Source organism: Parus major, chromosome 10, assembly GCF_001522545.3.
Source record: "Parus major isolate Abel chromosome 10, Parus_major1.1, whole genome shotgun sequence".
Lineage (NCBI taxonomy): Eukaryota > Metazoa > Chordata > Aves > Passeriformes > Paridae > Parus > Parus major.
This window is the reverse complement of record NC_031779.1, coordinates 318,934-339,432: the sequence shown is the minus strand read 5'-3', so window position 1 is coordinate 339,432 and position 20,499 is coordinate 318,934. Positions and strand designations below refer to the sequence as shown.

At 53.2% G+C, this 20,499-nt stretch overlaps 1 protein-coding gene across 2 annotated transcripts; it reads right to left on the bottom strand.

Moving 5' to 3' along the window:
• Positions 1 to 228: 228 nt before the first annotated feature.
• On the bottom strand, positions 229 to 20,394 carry LOC107209583 (dual oxidase 2-like). 2 transcript variants are annotated; one of them, XM_033516993.1, is made up of 34 exons: positions 20,241 to 20,394; positions 18,815 to 18,906; positions 18,013 to 18,096; positions 16,097 to 16,261; positions 15,281 to 15,468; positions 14,077 to 14,278; positions 13,360 to 13,526; positions 13,217 to 13,277; positions 12,999 to 13,095; positions 12,709 to 12,796; positions 12,253 to 12,355; positions 11,935 to 12,098; positions 11,299 to 11,465; positions 11,023 to 11,141; positions 10,119 to 10,256; positions 9,783 to 9,896; positions 8,971 to 9,173; positions 8,598 to 8,783; positions 7,947 to 8,172; positions 7,258 to 7,351; positions 6,872 to 7,047; positions 6,551 to 6,620; positions 5,933 to 6,028; positions 5,020 to 5,198; positions 3,938 to 4,168; positions 3,642 to 3,741; positions 3,475 to 3,524; positions 3,220 to 3,347; positions 2,873 to 3,026; positions 2,508 to 2,740; positions 2,196 to 2,354; positions 1,841 to 1,996; positions 1,508 to 1,636; positions 229 to 1,067 (listed from the first exon to the last, which is right to left on the bottom strand). In XM_033516993.1, the coding sequence occupies exons 1-34, from the start codon at positions 20,279 to 20,281 to the stop codon at positions 945 to 947; spliced, it is 4,683 nt and encodes a 1,560-aa protein (XP_033372884.1). In that variant the 5' UTR covers positions 20,282 to 20,394; the 3' UTR covers positions 229 to 944. The 2 variants fall into 2 exon arrangements, with proteins under 2 accessions (XP_033372884.1, XP_018863518.1); XM_019007973.2 differs by lacking the exon at positions 20,241 to 20,394 and having other exon boundaries at positions 18,815 to 19,100.
• Between the last annotated feature and the right edge of the window lie 105 nt (positions 20,395 to 20,499).

Genomic DNA, 20,499 nt, shown 5'->3' with positions numbered 1-20,499 from the left:
ACAGGGGGATTGCTGGGGTGATAGGTCTGGTGGACATATTCAGTGGGGCTCTGACTGTAATCCCCCACCCCCAACTCCACCTATGTCACCAGTGCAGGGGAAACTCCAACTTAGCTCATTTTCCAGTGGGCTGGAGTTAATGCTCTGTGCCAGGAGCTAGGCCAGCATGATGCTACAAGTATTTTACAAGTCTCCAGGTGACCAAGATCCAACTACAGGAGCCAAGAAAGCATTTTAAGACTTCAGTCAGCTTTATTTGAGCTAAACCACAGCCTGAAAAAGCAGCAGTGATGCAAAGCCAGGCATTACTTAAACAAGCACTACTGATCCCTGGTCAAAGGACTATGACAGTGCTGGAAGAAGCCAATGCAAACCCAGCTAAGGCCCTATGCAAACCCACGGAAGGCAGAAGAAGGCACTGAAGAGTATGTGAGGAAAGCTGTTTCAAGAAGAGGGATAGCAGGGAGCTTGCTGGCTCCTCACCCCATCTGTTCACCACATGGGTCTTGGAACAAAGTGCTGTGAGTTCAGATTGTGCAGGCACCATGCTGTTCCTCAAAGCTGGTCAGAGACATTCCCTGAGTCCTTCAGCAGAGCACAAGCTCTGTCTTGTGTGATTAAGGTGGCAGAGCTGGGATTAACTCAAAGAGTGAGTTTTCTGGATTGGGACACACCAGCGTGACCCTGGGTGTGGGGCTGCAGGGATGTCTGGATGGTAGCAGGATGGCCTGGGCTCAGGGGTTCACACAGGGGCCATGCAGTGCTGGGATGGCAAGGCTTCACTATCACACCACTCTCTGCTCTGCAGTCTCAGTATCCCTGCTGTCAGCTGTGCATGGCTGGTGGGTGGGAGCCTGGGACCATGGCTGCTTGAAGTGTTGCTGCTAGGTGCTGGAGTGAAAAAATACAGCTGCAGCCAGAGGGTGGAACAGTGTGAGGCAGGGTCAGAAATTCTCATAGTGATGTGCAAAGTAGGTCTGGTCCTTCTTGTTCATCTGCCGGCAAGCCTGCTCCACACTCTTTGTCATCCCGGGCGGGCCGCAGCTGAACACCCCGATCTTTTGCACCTGGGGAAGGAGGGAGCCAAAGGGGTCAGACTGCAGCACCAGGTCTCCCCACAGTCCAGCCCCTCTCGATCCCTTGCTCTCTGACAGCTTTGGCCATGGATGCTGGCTGAGCAGTCCTTCTCAGCCTCCAGAGGCTTTTGGGGAGGTTGTCACATTCCTATGGAGCTGGCAGAGCCATGGAGGAGGGATGGGAGCCCCCCAGCTCTGACCACTGGTTGCAGCCAGGGTCCTGCAATAGCAGGAGGAGTTTGGCTGGTATGGGGCATTGCTGACTCTTGTAGCTCCTCCTGGCTCCAGAAGGAAAACAGGATTCATTCCCCTTCCACTCTGTTCTTGGTGCAGGTGCCACTGAGGTCTCCAGGACCTTGGGGACAGGCTGGGACCAGTCCACCACAATGGGCAGTGGGTGCACCTGCTCCTGTCCCCAGCCAGACACTGACCTCAGGGTGCACCTCCTGCAGCGAGCTGAAAAAGGGTACGAAAGGAGGGCGCCCAAAGTGGGTGATGGAGCGCAGCCCTGTGAACAGACTCTTGTTCAGCACCTTCTGGAAGTGCCGCTCGCAGATGTACTGAAAGAGACATTGGTGCACATCAGACGGCCCAGCACGGCCCAGCGTGGCCCGGCATGGCCCAGCATGGCCCAGCATGGCCCAGCATGGCCCGGCATGGCCCAGCATGGCCCAGCATGGCCCAGCATGGCCCGGCATGGCCCAGCATGGCCCGGCATGACCTGGCATGGCCTGGCATCCTCCCCGTTGGATGTGCAGGCTCACCAGCATGGTGGTGCGCAGGTCGAACTTCTCGGCCAGCTGTGTGATGTAGATGTGCACAGAAACCAAGTTGTTCTTGTCGGATTCTTCCACCTCCCGGATGATGTCAGTCAGCCACTCAAACTGCCGCTGTGTGCGTGTCACCCAGATGAAGTAGATCTGTGGCACAGTGGAATGAGGCCCAGCGTGGGGCCAGCATCTTTATGAATGCCCATGGACTCCATGGAGGATTTTACCCCAAAAGAGGCCAGCAGCCACAGGAGGCATTTCAGAATCACAGAATCAATTAGGTTGGAAAAGACCCCTGTGATCATAGAGTCCAGCCTCCTAGGGGGGCTTATCTTTCACATACTCTTACCTTCTTACACAGCAGCTTGGAGTTTATCGATGACTTGAAGACCAGGTCCTTGAGAATGGATGCGAAGGGTGTCACCCCAATGCCTCCTCCCACCAGCACCGACACCTCAAACTTGTTCCACTCCTGGTGGCCCTCCCCAAAGGGCCCATCCAGGTACAGCTGGAAGGGAGTCAGCTGTTAGCAGAAGTCTCTGCTTGCCCAGCTCGTGGAAGCCCTCAGGGCTGGAGAAGTGCCTCAGACTTGGCACAACCCATTGCCGAGAGGCTCTTGGGCTCAGATGTCCCTGTGGGTGACATCCTGTGCAGGGCTCACCTTGGGCAGTGTGCCAAGGAGGGCCAGGTTCTTGGGAGAGTATAGTTCCCGCAGACGGGTAGTCCAGGGCCCGACAGCGCGGATGTGCAGGCTCAGCGTGTCGTCGTGCGGAGCCGAGGTCAGCGTGAAGGGGTGGTACTCACTGGTGCCCAGGGCCACGCAGGCGATGCGCACCCACTGCCCAGACTTGTAGTCAAAGTCCTGTGGCCGCTGGAACTGCAGGTGGGTGACACCTGTGGGGAAATTGGGGAGGTGGCTCTGTTAAGTTGGAGAGGTTGAAGAGTCGATGTTTCCACATCGCTGCAGCCCCTGATGCAGGGAGCCTGGGCTGGGCTGGTGCTGTGTGGCCAGGGATGTTGTGGTACCTGAGGGCAGGAGCTCAGCTTTCACCACACTGATCTCCACCTTCTTCCTGCTCAGGCTGTGCAGCTTGTCTGCACTGTAGATGAGAGCTGGGATGATGAAATAGATGTAGAAACGGGGCTGCTGGATCAGTGCATAGCTGCCATGGATGATGACCTGGGCAGGGAGCAGAACCCTTTAGCGAGGTGAGTCATTTTGTTGCATCTCAACAGCAATGGGGAGCCAGGACTGGGGATACCATCTCCCTTGGGACTACCCCAACCTATTCCATCTCATCAGCTGCACTGACTTGACCTAGACGCCTGCAGCATGTTGGCACCATCCCTCCCTTCCGGCCCAAATCCCTTACCAGGATGTAGAGCAGCACGTAGAGGTGGTGAGTGATCCAAAAACCCTGAAAGCTGACGTGCCGGAAGTGGTGGGTGGCAAACACATACATCACAGCAAGGACCACGAGCAGCAGCACTCCTGTCATACCTGTGAGAAGAGTTGGGAGGCCCTGTGGGGGAGAACAGGGCAGCCCCACAGGGGCACAGACTGGACTGGGCAGAGGGCTGCCCATCCTGGTCACAGGTGTGCAGGTCTGCCTGCTAGGTGTTCTCACCTGGAACAGTCTGGAAGAACCACCAGTAATACTTCTGTGGCAGCTGTGACCTGGAGAAGGACAAGAGATTGCACCATAGAGAGACCAGAATGAACTAATGGTTTCCATTTTTATTTCTATCCGTGCCCAGGACACCCTGTCTGGCGTCTTCTTCAAATTCCACCTACCCATCATCTGTGAAGACGTTGGAGAAGAGGCAGGACAGCACGCTGAGAGGTGTGACTGAGAAGATGTAGACATTCACTATGTGACCTGCAGTGTGGAGCACTGTAAGAGACAAACACACGGAGAAAAAAGCATCACTTTGATGTGATCACTTGGATAGAGATGTGTCAGACTATGCTAATGTCCCCAGGGACCCGGAGATTCCTCCTCTTCTGTAGCACAAGGCATCTAGGTCTCTGCAAGGTCTGTAAGCTTCTGCCTGGTCCTGCCCACCCACAGCCCCCAGCAGCCCACCCACCTGAGAAAATCAGGGCTGCCATGGCAATCCAGCGGTGGAAGTCGACGGCGGCATCGAAGGGGATGTAGTGATTGAGGAAGGTCTCCCGCAGGACAGTGATGAGGTTGCGGCACATGGTCAGCAGGATGTAGGAGTACATGAAGGAGATGGAGGCAGCCGATCCCCGGGAGATGATGATCCCCACGAAGGTGGTCTGTGCAATTCCAGTGCTGGGGGATGCAAAGGCGTAGTCTGGGGAGAGAGAGGAGGGGGTGTCATGTCCCCAACGCTGAGGGTCATGACCCTTCCTGCAACAAGGGGACAGCCACCTGTGTGGCTCTACCACAAACAGGACACCACAGGGATGGGTTTGTATGGGGAAAGGGGCACAATGACCCAGAACTGCTGGGTGACAGGGTCATTGCAGATCCAGGGAGGAGAACGTCTCCCTGGGAATCTTCACCTTGGCCTCAGTTGGGGAGTCCAATATAAGAGGTGTCCATAAACTGGAAAGAGTCCAGTGGAGACCACCAGGATGGATGGAAGCTGGAGGACATCATAGAGATGTCTGTGTAAGGGAAATGGGCTTGTTCAGGCTGGAGGAGATGGGTCAGGGAAGCTGGCTGTCTGCAGCCATTCCATGGGCACATAGAGCAAGTCTTTCTCAGGGGTGCACAGTGGAAGGATGTGAGACAAGAGCATGAGTTTCACTGTAGAAAATTCAGGTTTGAATCCTTGAAACTCTCCAAAAGGAGGATGGTCAAAAACCAGCACAGGCCCAGAAAGGCGGTGGAGTCACCAGCCTTGGAACTCTTCACATCTTCTCTAGACAAGACCTTCAGCAGCCTCATTCAGCTTTGGAAAAGGGCATTGGACCAGACCCTTCCAGAGATCCCTTCCAATCTCAGTGATCCTTTGGGGACCCTCAGTCCATGGGAGGACTGACGCTGTTGCCCAAAGTTGTGCTGGGCAAGTCCTCATCACACCCCAAGCAACCACCAGCTTTGAGGCATGAAGGCCAGGCCCCCCACAGCGGGGCAGGGTGGGCACCCACAGTAGTGAGTAGGCTACTCACAGTAGGCTACTCACAGTAGGCTACTCACAGTAGGCTCTCTCGGCAAAGACGCCAGTGGTGATGGCAGAGAAGAGGATGACACAGACAATATGGCGCCGGTAATTCTCAACAAAGCGCTTGAACTCCTGGATCTTCTGCTGAACTCTGTTCCTCTCGTATCTCCTCCGTTGTGCTTCTGTGTACAGATGCAGCTGGTACTGGTTCGCCCTGGCAAATACAGGAGTGCTGGTCACCACCAGCTTTCCCTGGCAAGGAATGGCTCAGGGCCCAAGTTTGGGTTTCTTGTCAAAGTAGTGACAGGGGTGACCTGAAGAGCACACCATCAGAGGGTGACCTTAGATCAGCCTGCCCTACAGTGCCTTTAGAAGTTAGAAAATGTAGAGGCAGTGACTCACAAATGAAATTGTAGATGAGAACTGCAAAAGAAAATTTCATAGTAATATTCAACAATCAAAAATTATCCACAAAAGGGGCATTTCCTTAATTGGTTCAATTAAGGCAAACCAAGCTATTCTGGCCATCAACAACAACATCTGAACTGTTTCCTTGAATAAATACTTGCTGCTGCCACAGCAGGGAGGACCAAATTCTCTGGTGCAGCTCTTGTAGGCAGCCCAGGTGAACCAGCAGCAGCCTAGGAAGCAGAGGAGCGCAAGCTGGAACTGTCAGACAAGACCTCTCTCTAAAAACCACTATGCCAACCTCTGGAGTTGGCCACTTCATTTGTTTGGGTGGTTTTTGTTTGTAGAGGTACATCACCCAGACCCAACTATGGCACTGTCCTGCCAAGATGGGACTGTTTCTGTAGCTCCCTGGCCAATGAGTGCCTCCTTGGAGCAGCGCCATTTGACTGGAGGACTACCCAGTCTGACACAGAGATGTGAGAAACAGCAAATAGGATGAGCCCGAGCCTCAGAGGCACAGCCAGCGAGGGGACTCACTTTCTTCCCAGTCTCTTCCTCAGTTCTTGGCCTTCTTGCTCCATGTAGTGACTCACAGCATCCAGATTTGGGTCTTTCTTCTCCTCTGAGATGGTTCTGTGGAAATAGAGCTATGTCTAGCCCAAAGCTCTATTTGCCAGAAGTGCTTGCCAAAATTTTCCCCTTTTCTCCACTCCTCATCTCAGGCTCAGCTGGGAACATGTCCAGCTCTTTTCCACAAGCCTGCCTGCATTAACTTCAGTTTCACATGGTCTGGATTCACCCCAAGATAACCCCTGTGCTTTATGTTATATATATGTTATATTAACATATATGTTATATGTGAAGAGCAACACGGGGCTCCCATCTCCACACAGAGGATGCAGCAGGGCCCTGCAGGAGGGAACCCTGGGGCTGCTGTCCCCCTCCCCTGCACTTCTGGCTGTGCCTGGGGAGGGGGACAGCAGCCCCACTGCAGCACCCAGCATGCAGTTCCTACCCATTTCCCAACGCTGGGAGTTCCAACATCCAACATCCCAGTGTGGGAGCCTTTGTTGGAAGGCTTGGGATGATGGATGGATGTGGGCCACAGCAGCAAGAGAAGGAATAACAACAGTGACACTAAGGAAGGGAGCTTACCCTTTGGGCTCTTTCTTTTTTATGAAGGAGGCAGAGTTGTGCAGATTTTGCTTGAACACCTCAGGGACACCTTTGAGGGGACAAAAGGACAATTCAGAAGCCATTCAGAAGGTGCAAGACAAAGTTTAGGAATCTCCTGTGGGCAGGGAAAAACTCTGAACTGACCCAAACATGTCATACGCAAAGCAAAAGCCGATGCCTCTGTACTGAAGCTGAGGTGGGGAGATTGATGGGCCAGGATTTGAGAGCTACCTATTGGGTGCTGCCCATTGCCTCCAGCCTTGCAGGACCTGGGGTGTCCCAGTGCTCGTGCCCACTGACCTTTGACACAGAGCTGGGTGAGCCGCAGCTCACTGTCGTGGTCCCGCAGCATGTAGTGGAAATTCTCCCACGTCAGCTCATCCCTGTCCTGAAACCCTGAGGCCCGGAACATGGACTCGGTCACCTGCTCCGCCTGCTCTCTTGACAGGCAGTTGTTGGAGATCTCAATGAAGGATCTGGAGCAAGGAGGCGAGATGGGAACACCAGCTGAACACCTCAAACAACACAGGGCAGAGTCCCAGAGTCCCAGACCAGCTTCATGGGAGAAACGGACTCTTGGTTGCAAATGTTGAGTCCATGGTCTTCATGCGGCCTGAAGCACAGAGGCTGCTTCTGAACAGGTCTATAAACATTGCGAAGACATTAGGAGAGAGGAGGAAGAGTACCTGAGCATTCTCAGAAACTCCTCCTTGGAGAGGAATCCATTCTCATCAATGTCATACATCCTGAACATCACCTTGGACTTCTCTTCTGGGGACCCTGGTGGGGAGAGGAAGAGGCAAAGTATGAACAAGATCCTATTTTCAACAACAAAGATGCTTTCATATGTTGTTTTTGAATGTTTCATATGTTGTTTTCGCTGCAGCAGTGAAGCCTCACCCTTCCACTTGACTGTCTCAAGTGCAAGATGAAATACTGGGTAGACACACATTCTTCCTTGTGCATTATTTTTCCAAGTCAGAGTGTGCTTTTGCAGAGCAATGATTTTTCTGGGAGTTATTTTGGTTGAATCTGCCATTCAACACCGCCACCTATGAATCCACCGTTCCAGTGGCCATTTAGGGGGAATCAGACATGCTTACTATCATCTCTCAAGTGCAGGATGCACAGTCCCTTCAGGAGAAAGGGCAGACATGTCTGTGGTGGTGGAAGACAGCTCCCCTTGTCTTCCAGAAAACACAACTACGTGTTGTGTCATGCCCATATCCCAAGCTGAAACTGTCCTGAGTGAAGGAAATTTTAATCTGTAGCAGTGCCTACAGGTTGGCCTGCCGGGTGAATCTTGTCCTTCGCTCTGATAGAGAAACAGGTCCTAGGGCAGCAGATGGAGGCATTAACCAGCTCCAGCTCCCACCTTTCATGAAGACCACCAAGATGTCCAGGAACTCCCGGAAGGAGATGTAGCCATTGCCATCTTTGTCAGCCAGGGAGAACATGGAATCCACAAACATGGAGTGGTCTTTGAGCCCCAGGGCTTCAGCAAACTCAGCCCTGCTCAGCTCACACGTAAGAGACTCCTTTGCCTTCTGTGAAGATTCAAATCTGAGCTCCCCAGCGTCGGATCTGTCGATTTCCAGCACCTGCAGGTTGTGTCCCACAAAAGAAATGCTGTGAGTGATGGCAGAGCAGAAGGCTGGTGCTTTCTTTCTGACTTACTGCACAAACATTGGGGGCTCCCTGGCGCAAAACTCACGGCAGATACCGTGGAGAAAGTCCCACATCTCTCCTACACCATGTGACTTCTCACACTCCACGCAACAGACCACTCTGGAGACCTGTTACATCACCCAACAGTCTTTTTGCCACTTTAGACACTTGTATCATTGCAGCAGATCCCCTTTTGTCTTCTGCAAAGGAAAATGTCCCATTCGTCCTGGAAGTATGGGCAGCTTCCTTGTGTGTGGCTTACCAGCTCTTACAGAGAGCACCAGCCCCAGCTTTCATTGCTTAATCAATAGAGGAAAACCTTCCCCCACACATCAGGGCTTGCTACACCTCTACACACCTGAGCAAACAGGTGCCTGAAGAAAGTCTCCAGAATTTGTTTTCTCTGCCGCTGGGTGACTGCCCGTTTCATCAGGCTCTGCTCCTTCATCTCATACAGATGCAGGTCAAATCTGCTCTCCTTCAAGTAGTCTCCTAGCTTCCCGACAAAGATGCTCCTCTCGGCCTCCTCATTGAAGAGCAGCACCTGCAAAGGACCCACAGACTGGCTGTAACCATCAGAGGCTCAGCTCCATGGCATTTGCTGGAGCCGGTGGTTCTCAGGAGGCCACAACCTCCCTTCAAGGACTTACACTGCTTCCAGTGCCACCAGCTGGGTGGTGCAAGGGACCATGGAGTGTCTAGGGGAAGGTGTCATAACCCATGGTACTTACCAGGTCATACTCCTTGGGGCTCTTCAGGAGCAGAGCTTTGTTCCCTTTGTTGTTGGAGAGGATCACCTCCACTTTCTGGTGGGCTTTCAGGTTGATGCTCCGGAGTACAGACCCTCTGCTATCCAGTACTTTGAGCACTTTGTCATCTTGAAGCTGAATGTAGACAGGAGAGTTGTCTGTCTTGGGCCCATGCCACTCCATGGCTGGTGGGAGAGAGCACAGGACTCAGATGGAAAGGTTCCTACTCATCTCAGAACCTCCTTCACCAAGAGGCCATTTGAGAGTGATTTCATGACCAGCCATTTCTTAAAGGAATGGTGATGGTCTCCTAACTGCAGAGCTCAAGCACAAGGACGCAGGAGGAGTACAGACTATGGAGCAGGGAGGCAGGACTTTTCCAGTATGCAGAGCAAGGAGATACTGTCCCTGTCCTGAAACTGCTGGTGCAATTGCTCTACACAGGTTTCCTTCAGGCAAGGTGTGATCTGGGGAGGATTGGAATTACGGGAATTAGGATGACTCAGGTTGGAAAGGACTCAGATTGTAAGCGTATCTTGCCCAACCTCCTGCCCAAAGTAGGACCAGTCACAGATCAGTCTGCTCAATGCTTTATCTGGTCAGGTCTTGGATAGGATGGGCTACCAAGTTCTCAGGGCTCCCTGTTCCATTGCTTGACTATGCTCCTGGGGAACCAGCTCCTCCTTACATCCCATCTGGGTATAAGGCCCCAGGCCCAGCTCTGCCTCAGTGGGTGTCCTGACTGCAGCACCAGCAGCACCAGCTGCCACAGCAGGGTTGTGGTGCCACCTTACCGTGTGTGGCCTTGCCGGACACCTCCCTGTGCACACTGGTGCTCTGCTTCCCCTGCAGCTTCTTGAAATCTCTCTTGCGAAGAGCGGCAACAACCCAGGCCACAAACAGAGTCACTGGGGGCACATGGGAGAAGGAGGTATGAGAGATCACAAAGCTCCTTTCCCCTTTTGGCTCCCTCCTGGAGCCCAAGGACCCTGCCAGCTCAAGCACCTCAGCAGTGACCGGGACTCAGCAGCTCCTGCTGGGAGGTGCTTTGTCCATGGGCACTCAGCCCCTTTCTCTGGTGGAGAGGACGAGGAGGAGAAGAGTGACAGGAAGAAGAAACAGTGACAAACCCAGGGGTAGGCAGAAGAGGACAACGATGATGATCCCGAAGCCTGCACCACTGCCTGCAAAGTAGTCCAGCACCATCATGGGCGTGCAGCTGGCCAGGTGTTGAGCTGTCAGCTGCTGGGGCTGGGGGCACGGGTCCCCTGCAGGAGCAAACAGGCTGTGAGTGTCACTGGCCTTGTACCCAGCTCACCTGAACCACCCCCAGGAACCTCATCAAGATGTTGATGGGGTTCATGGCTGAGTGACCCAGCACTGCAGAATTGGGGTGCTTGATTTAAACTCCAGATCTAGGGGATGACAGCCTTTGGGTTTGGGCTCAACCTTTGCCCGCTACAGCAAACCAAGTACAGAACTGGACTCGAGAGCTCTGGAGGTTCAGCACCTTCACCTCTCCTGTTGGGATGGGCTGACCAAGAGGCACCCTGGGCCACAGCAAACTGGGGCTAAGAGCCTCTGCTCTCCTGGATGCTGCAAATCCAGGGAGTCCTCCTGGTGTGGTTACAAGGAATGCACACCAAGGGAACAAGAGCAGCTTGCAAGGTCTGGAATGTTACCAGAATGAATGAAATGCTTACAGTAAATGGGAAGAGTGTGGCAAGATTCCAAGAGGAAAAGGCATTATGCCAAACAGTAATGTGCATTTTCCCCTTGGGATCATCCCTGCACCTCAGCCCTCTTTCAACATCTGCATCATGCATCAACGTCCTGCTCACAAGCAACCCTTGCATTTTATGCCCATTTTGCTGGTTTAGGGTCATAGCAGGTGTGAGGCTTGAGAAAGCCCAAACCTGATGTGTTCCCTGTGTCATTTACTCACCAGCTGTGTCACTGGGATGACTCTGTCTTCCTTGCTGCCTTGCTAGGGCCATTCCCTCCCCATGCCCTCCCATTGCACGGTGCACTCACCCTGTCTCCAAACAAACACGTGGGGCTGGAGATCTGTGGATTTGGCAGAGGTGACGGAGGTCAGGACGCTGTGAAAGGTGGTGTTACGGATCTCCCTGATTTCCTCCTCTGTGAACAGCCTGAGGAAAGGGATGTGGAGAAGAGTGGTTGCACCAGGCATCACTGACCAGCAACAGGAGGGAACTGAGGAAGCTGGAGGATGCTTTTTCCTCCAGCCTGTTTTCACATGTTACTGGGGTTTGCAGAGCAGCTGCCAGCCAGGGACAAAGCCATTACCCATTCTTGGTGTTTTCAAACCAAAACCTGTCGCCATCACGCAAGCGCACAAACTGTTCCAGGATGATGGTAGAGAAGAGGGAGCCCTCAGCCTCCAGCATGCCTCCAGGGAGCATCTCCAGCCCAGCCACATTGTTGCCATACAGGGCAGCGACCTTCTGCAGGACCTGGTGAGAAACCCCCACCACACTTCTGTGAGCACAGGGAATTCTGCCAGAGCATAGGAAAGTGTTGGCAAGCCTTAGGAGATGTAAGGAGTGCGCATTTCCCAGGAATCACACCCATCTGTGGGCTGGGAGGTTGCTGAGCCTCACACAGCCTCGAGCTCATGGCTTGAACTTAAGCAATTGGGCATCACTCCCAGAGCATCTCAGCTCTAGGATGAGCAGAGTGCCCGTTGGCAGGGGAGTGCAGCTCTGGGGCAGGATGGTTTATTCATGCCATGTAATTATGCAGTTACCCCAATGCAAGAATGAAAATTACACAGTTACCCCCCTGTGGGCATGAAAATCAGCCAGGGCAGGACATGCACTCATCTCCCTCCTCCTGTGATGCTGCAGAATTCAGTTCCTGCCTGGAATGTCCCGTCATCCTTTGGCCCACATACATTCCTTGCCCAGACCGGTTCCCCGTTACCTGTGGCTCCAGGTGTGGGGCAAGGTTTGACCAGTTTTGGAGAGGTTTCAACCCAAAATGCTGCCGCACTTGGTTATAGGTTGGCAGGCCAAGGTCTCGCCCGCGCTGGAGCCAGCTGGCCACGTAGTCGGTGCGGGAGTACCTCAGGGGCCCGTACCAGTAATCTGTGGGTGGACATGCCTCATGTGTCCTGCAGCTCTCAGCACCTCCATAGGAAAGGCTGAAGCTCCAGCGTGTGCCTGGGTGCTGATGGAGGAGGCAATGGCCCTGCCTCCCCACCCTGCCCCAGCACAGCTTTGGGCACAGCTGCGTACAGACCTTGAAGATCTTCCACCACAATGTTGTCTTCCCGCTCTGCTACCTGTGAGCTCATCCCCAGCAGGAGGTTGTCCACATCTTCTGCCTGCTGCAGCGCGGGGCTCTGAGAGGCATGGGAGGAGCAAGTGTTTCCTCTTGCATGAGGGAGGACAGGAAGCAGCCCCACAGCCCTGAACTGGTGCCCCCAGGGGTGCTGACTTCATGGAATAGGGGAATCAGGGACCTCTTCCAGGCTCATCTCCTCCACATCAGGTCAGCCTTGAGGTCTGAGCCTGACTCAGCCCAAGTCTGGGGGTGCTGGATGGGGAGGATCTCTCACCCCTTGTCTGGCTGTCATGCTCTGCAGCCAATTTCCCCTACAGACCCCTGTGGAGTGCCCCGTAGCACAGAGCAAGGGAAGAAGCCCCCTGGCCAGCCTACCACATCCTCAGGACCCCCGTGCTCCCTCCCCTGTACCTCTCTGCTCCAGTAGCTGTTGCAGAGCCGCACTGCTGGGAATGAGCCACCTGAGACAGAAACATTCTGGAACCGGCACTTGGTGTCTCTGGAAGAACAGAGAAGGATTGAAGCCACAGCCCTGAGCCAGGGCTGCCTGGAGCTGTCAAGGCTTGGCTGCCTCAGCCGAGGGCAGGACGGGGGAAGGGACAGAGACCATCCCAACAAAGACCACTGCCAGTCACCAAGCCAGCCTGGGCATCCCCTCCCCTCACATGGGCAGTCCCTTAGTTCCACCAGGCTGCTCCTACCTCTTGTAAACACCTGGAGGCACCATGGTGGCCAGGAATTGCCCTGCAGCCGCCACAAACTCTGGAGAGAGGCTGGGGTCCAGGTGCTGCTGGTAACCTGTGGGGCAGTAGCCAGGCTGGAGAGAAAAGGGGCCGAAGTCCCTCCCCCTCCCCAGCCAGGAGCTCCCCTGGCCCCCCTACCCCTGGTTCCAACACTCCATTGCCTGCCTACCCCTCACCTTGGTACTCCGGGACCTGTGTGCCCAACAGGGCTGGCAGCCACTCATACAGAACAATGCTCTGGGGAACAGAAACTGGGTCAGGGCCAGAACCATGCAAGGTGTTGGGAGTCCCAGCAGAGCTGGGGGGCCCCATCCCTCACCTGGAAAGTGGCAATGACCCTCTTGCGGGTATGCTGGAAGAGATCCTCATCGGACCAGGCAGGATGCTTCTGGGCCAGTTCTGTGGCCAGGTGGTTGTGGTACCGAAACCAGGCAATGCTCTCGGCCTGCAGGAAGGGGTTCTCATTCCCCCAAGCACTCCCCAGGTCTGCAAGAGCCACCACGACCATCACTGGGGGATGTGACCACTGGGTCTAGCTTTGCCCGTGGCTGGGGGAGCACACCGAGCCCTGCTGATCCAGCCCAGGGTGCCCTTGTGGCCTCGCCCTTCCCTCCTCCCCAGGCAGACCAGCAACCTGGGCAACCTGGGTAAGTGAAAAGCAGCACCGGGTCCCCAGCATGGACCAAATGTTGGGCAGGTGAGGAATTCAAAGGAAGCTGAGTGGGTTTGTGTCAGCAGCAGCCCTTTTCCCCAGAGGAGTGCAGCTGGGATCAGAGCTGGTCTCTCACTGCTGCCTGGGCATGTGGCCTCTGCAGTTCCTGGCATGTCCTTGCTGAGATGTCCTCACTGGGGCTCAAATCTTCCTCCCCCTTGGGAAGCTGCCTGCTCTCCTACAACCCCCTGACCCAAATTCCTACCTCCCTGCATCTTCCACCCTTTCCCCTTTCCTGGGCTCCACTCTGGGCTCAGCTCCAGGGACCTTCTGCTCCCCCTGCTCCCAGTCAGGAAAGAAAAACTATTGGAATGCCACCATTACCGTAGATCCCTTGGAGACCTCCCTGTCCCGTGGACGGATCCAGTGCCTTCCACATGGGAACCCTCCCATCTGTCTGCCTCGGGAGGCTGCTGCTGGGCCCTGATGCCAGCTGTCCCCCCAGGAAACTCCTCAGGGCATCACTCCAGGAGTGTGAGGGACCGTAGATGGAGCTACCGTCCAGCCAGCCTGTCATCCCGTTGGTCTAGGGCAGGCACAGGGAAGAGGCATTAACAGCTGCCAGGATTTCACTGGAAAAGTGTTAAAGAGAGGTCTGGAAAGCCCAAGTCTGTCCCTTTTGTTCTTGAAAAGCAGTCTGCTTTAACCCTATTTTAACAAGAGCTCTCAGGAAGCAAATAAATGCACAGGCAATCTGTGCAAACTTCAGGAATTAGTGCCAGTTAGAGGAAAAGACCGGGTACAGGCTTTTCAAAAGCACATCTGGGATTGTTTTTCCCCCCAATTATTTTGACAATGCCCAGAAGCAGTGTGAGTTCCCATGTAGACTGGAAGGGTTTTGTAACCCATCTCTGGGGAAGCTGGGAACACCAGGGCTGTCCCCTCTGACCCCGCAGCAAGAAGTCCCACTGTCCTGGCAGCATGATGAGTATCTCCCCTGCCAAATGTTTGCATGGAAACATACTTTTTATTCTGAAAACATGCTGGAGTTTTTTTAGCTTTTAAATGCTGATAAAAACATGTCTTTCTAAACTGGTCTCTTCAGGGTTTGTCACGTGAAAGGTTCAGGGGGGTGTTTCACTTCAGTGATTTTGGCTGGGAAGATCTCCAGCATTAAAGAAACCTGGGGAGCACAAGCAGAACAGCAAAATCCAGACAAACCGGGGGAAAACCTGGATTTATTTTCCAAAGTGACTGAAATTCAGAAGAGCACTGCAACTTTGTGATACACTATTAAAGACAGGACTTTGTGCCTGAAACAATGTGAGATAATTAACTGACCTGATTACCTTTTCTTTGTCCAGGAAATGCTTTGATCTTGGGCAATCATTAGTGTTGCTCAATGCAAAACTTGGAAGTTGACTTTGGATTCCTTTCACTGGCTCAAACACTTGAGAGATGTACATTTTTAGGGGCATAGCAGTGCTCTCATTTTATTTTTGCCAATTATCTTGGCTGCTACAGACCCTGATGGTGAGTGAGGAAGAACTTAGATGGAGGGGCAGAGAGCAGAGGGAAGCACACCCACCTGTTCCCGGGGGTTGTTGGGACTCTGCCCCGTCCCTGCTGCCCAGCAGCTGCGCTGGAAGGGCAGCACCACATCTCCAGTGCCGGCAGGGTCAAACACTGCATCTCCAGGTGGGATGTAGATGTTAAGGAACTCAGCAGGGCAGCCGGGTTTCTCTGTCTCCATGATGTCCAAGAGCACATGGAAACCTGACAGACACCAAACCCTGGTCAGCAGCTGCCAGGACTGCTGCCAGCACCTGGAGCAGGACCCCAGCGAGGGCAGCTCTAGGCAGGCTGAGGGGACCATCATGTGCAGCAAGGGTGGCCCAGGCCAGGATGAACAGGGCTTGAAGAAACCTGGCCTAGTGGAACAAGATGACCATTGAGGTCCCTTCCAACCCAAACATTCTGGGGTTCTACGATTTTCCAGGGACAAACATCCCCCTGCCTGGAGACCTAAGACCCCACTGAGCTCCTGGGAGACAGAAAAAACTGCTCCAGCTTGCACCAGTTCAGCCCAGCATGGCTCTTACTGGATCTGTCCAGTGTTTTTGAAATGGGGCATCCCCACTGCTAAAAGAAATGAGAAAGTTCCCAGCTGACAAATACCAGCACTTGGGACAACCGGCAAAGGTCCCCAAAAATGCACATGAACTCTCCTAGCTGGACAGTGCTGTGCTAAAGTTGTAGCCAAGGCTTTGTGGCTCTGATCTCCCCACGTGGGTCTGCTGTGGAGGGCTGGCTGAGGAGCACTCCCATGAGTGTGTGAGACAAACCAACATTTTTCCACCCAAACCACCATTTTTTCCAGTCGGTGTGGGGCCCCAGGTCTTACCAAAGAAGACAGCCAGCACAGTTGTGTTCCTGCTGGAGGGCAGCCCCGAGGGTCCCCACGCCACTGCCCGGCTCAGCCGGCGAGCGTTGGGCACGCGGGGCTCCTGCAGAGCCTGGTAGACGCCGTCGGCGTAGTTGGCTGGCAGGAGACGCAGCAGCCTGGCTCCTACAGCACCAAAAAACACGGAATGGGTTCTGTGGCACCCAGAGGGAGGCATGGCTGGAGTGGGATACATGGATGTGGGTCCCAGGAGACAGTGAGGGGATAGCACAGGTACTTAGAGTGGCCAAGAACACGCGAGTTTTGGTGTCAGCACCCAAAACCTCTTGCAACACTTTGATCAGTACTCTTAAAACCAGGAGGGATCCTCCATCCTCCATCTTCCTCTCTTCCAGTTGTCTTGTCCATGTGCCATCCCTGTTGCCTCCTGGGGGTCTGGGGTGCTGCTCCAGTGGGTAACTGGGGCAATGCTGAGCTGTTGTCCCATGTTGACTGTGCAATCCTACAAAAGTGTAGGTCCCCAAGGGATCTACGGTAATGGTGGCGTTTCAATAGTTTTTTCTTCCCTGACTGGGAGCAGGGGGAGCAGAAGGTCCCTGGAGCTGAGCCCAGAGTGGAGCCCAGGAAAGGGGAAAGGGTGGAAGATGCAGGGAGGTAGGAATTTGGGTCAGGGGGTTGTAGGAGAGCAGGCAGCTTCCCAAGGGGGAGGAAGATTTGAGCCCCAGTGAGGACATCCCAGCAAGGACATGCCAGGAACTGCAGAGGCCACATGCCCAGGCAGCAATGCCAGCACCACAGGGAATGGGAGAGGGAACAGCCAGAGAGGCAGCAAGACAAGTGTGAAGATGAGAGAGAAACACCCTGATTTTGCACGCACTGTTGGTCCCGAAACTGAAAAGCCCAGAGGCAGAAGGTCATTTCTCACTGATTTTGAAAAGCTTGTCACCAGTGTGGTGAGCTCCACTTACTGGAGCTCCCCAGAACTGGGGGAAAGCCTGAATTCCTGCCTTAGTTTGTGGCTCAGTTTCCATATGTTGGTTTCCAAAAGTTAAGGTCTGATCTGTCTGCTCTAGAAGAGGAAGACCTGATCTGCCAGGGCTGTTTTTTCCTGTCAGGCTTTGATGTTACCAAAGGCAGGTGACACACTTGTCCTGTGGAAGAGCCCTTTGGACTGAGAGGAAGCTGTGCAGCTGCCACTGCAGCTTGTGCCAGTGTGTCACCAGAGCAGTGACCAGCCTGGGCTGAAAGAAATGATGATTCAGAATCTTCAGTGTTTTGGATAAGACCCTGCCTGGTCTGTCCTGGTCCCTGGCTCAGGGACATCTAGAGCTGAGCCTATGGGCTGGCTGTAGGCACAAGGAAACAGTTCACCAATGGTACAGGGAAATCCCAAATGCCTCTCCCAGTACCAAGCAGTGCATGGTATCAGCTCTCTGCAGGGCAGGAAATCAATAGGTCAGCATGCCTGGATCATGAACTCTTCTGCCTTGAGCTGAATCCTGGTTGAGCTGCATTTGGCTAAAGATGATTTTTTGCAGCTCTGGGATCCCTGAACATCACAGAAACACCTGCTGAAAAGAACTGGGTCCTCCTCGCCTTGGATATTCTGAGTGATCTCACAAAGGCACAGCCTTGCTCTGGGGCTGATCCAGCATGACCTGCAGGTTGTGCTGGGCAGCAGCAAAATGTGGCACTGCCCAGCCAAGGGCTCTCTGGCCCCTCCACACAGCTCCACGTGGCTCTCAGGTGCATTTAGGGACCACTGAGGGCCATGGGAGGTGCTGTTGTCCACTGACCTGCCTGGTTCAGGCTCAGGTCAGAAAGGTTTCTGTGTCAGCCACAAAGCAAGCCAGATGGCCAAGGGGCAGCTCACCTGGCCCCATCCCGCTGTTCCCAGCCCGAGGCCGGGCACTCACCCACGGAGCCGTGGCTGTGGTGCAGCAGGTTGTTGTACCAGCCGTCGTAGCGCTGCACCTCCCACGAGATGCTCTCCTGGGCTCCTGGAAGAGACAAGACCCACTTCATGAGCAGCCAGAAAAAAACATGAAACAGGCATCACAGCTATAGAATTATAGTTACATTGTGATCTGTTCCCATATTTCTTCTGAAACTTCCCAAATATGCAGTTTTTTAGACAAGTTTTGCACTCCTTTTGAGGGACAATAGCTAAAATTAGAAAATCATGCTTGTGATCCTGATGTCTCCAGATCAATTTGGAGTCCACCACCAGTCAAATCCCAAAAGACATTCCTTTTCTCCTTCTCTCTCACTGGATCAGAAAACTCTCCTTACTTCTGGCTTCTACAGTGTCCATGTGAGTCAAGGGAAGACTTGTCACTTTTGCATCAGCACCTGCCTTATTTCCTTCGTGTTAATTTTTATTACTTTTACTTTTTACTTTGCTAATACTAGCAAGGACTTCCAGTTCCAGCTTACAAGCTGTCCGCTCATCTCAGCTGCCATCAGGCAGCCTCTCAACCTGCACTTTGCTCCAATTTTTTCTTATCTCCTCACAAACTGCATCATAAAATGATAGAATTTGTGTTGGAAGGGACCATAACCATCACCTGGTTCCATTCACCCTGCCATGGGCAGAGACACTTTCCACCAGATCAGGTTGCTCTGATAAGATGTCCTGTGGGTCAGAGGAAATTCCCCTGAGGGGCATCAGCTACCCAGGATCTCCCCCGGGGTTCCCTTCCCCAAAGTCACACTTACTCCCCAAGGTCCATGTTCCCAGCAGAGCCACAGCCAAACTCAACATCACTGCTGCAGGTTGCGTTGGCCACTGGGTCTTTGGAGGCAGCAACCTGCAAATGGAGAGGAGAAGGAGGGAGCTGGAGGTGGGCTGTTCCCAGAGGCTGGAAACATGGAAAGACCAAAACCTCAGCTCCTTTTGTGCTGCTGGGTAAAACCTTGCTGCTGCCATCACCCATCAGCAGTGTCTCCTGATGTGGGCTCTGGGAAGTTGACAGGAGTCATGTTAGAGCCCATGACCTCGGGAAAGTCCTGTCAGGATGTGTCAGCTGACATGAGAACACCTTTCTGCTGGTGTATCCCCCTTACAGACTCACAGCTCTTCATCTAGTTGTGTCTGCTCTGGTACAGAAAGCCTTCATTACAGAAACAGGCACATTCATGCTGTAAATTTTTCCTGCATTGACCCATCCAAGCAAATGCAGCTGGGAATGTGATGGAAAAGCCTTAGCACACAGACATCCCAAAGTGTGTGAGTACTGCAGACAAGACAAGTTGATCCTCTCTGAGCTGACCTGATGGCCATCCCTCCTGACCAGCTTTTCTCATGATGCTTTACCACCTCCCTTTCCACAAAAGCCCTGGATCCAGAGCAAATTTCATCACCGGGAGTTGAACATTTAAAATCCCAGGCAACATCTGGCAGAAGAGAGGGATTCTGAAATTGTGAGGGTTCTGAATTGTGAAGTGATTTAGAGTCACAAATGTGACAATTCTACCTACTGATGGCTTTCCATGCACAGAAATGCCAAATCTGAATTGAACTCCAAGACAGGGTTTTCCACCAAATCTGTCTCTTTGTCCCTGTTTCAGTGTGTATCCAAAGATCAGCACTACCTCAGGAGAGCTGCGCTGCCAAGAGATGCAGCAATGTGCAGGTTTCAGCTTTTCCTACACCGCTCTGTCACATCCAAATTAATGGTTTTAATTTTTTTTTTTTTCATTTTTTAATTAGAACTCAAAATCTGGATTTGGAAAGGCTTACATATTACAGCAGCTCTATAGGTTTTATTTTTGATTTACTGAGAATTGCAGTGGGGATTTTTCACCTATACCTCCCAGTGGTACAAACTGCAAAACATGAGTTCATGTTGCACTGTCTGCTTGGAAAACAAAGCTGTCTGAGACTTAAATACTATAATTTGCACTTACATTAATTACATTCATGAATCTAAACACTCATCACTAGGCTGTGAGAAGAACATGCAACCCCTGGTCAGTTCTTCTGCCAGAGATTCCTGTACTCTTGGTCTTTTGCATTAGAAAATAAGTTGTGTCTCAAGAAGTGACATTTCCATGCTCCCTGACCATCACAACAGCTCTTCCATCCCACATCCTTTCCAGCCCACAGCCCTGTGCTGAGCGTGCTCTGGTGGATGTGATTTACCTGGCACAGCTGCTGGGAACTGGAGGCTCCGTGAGCCCCATTCCATACAGAACATGGAAGTTTGGCTAATGGTGACACATGGAGATGCCTGTGACCCCTGGCAGGAGTGACAGAGCACTGTCACCATCACCACACAGGACTGGGACTCTCCTGAAAGCTGCCCCTGTGGAAAGAGCCCCTTCCCTGAGCACCAGCAGCAGCTGCTGACTCGTGCGGAGAGGTCCACGTGGCCTCCGGTGCTGTGAAAGTGAGACCCCAG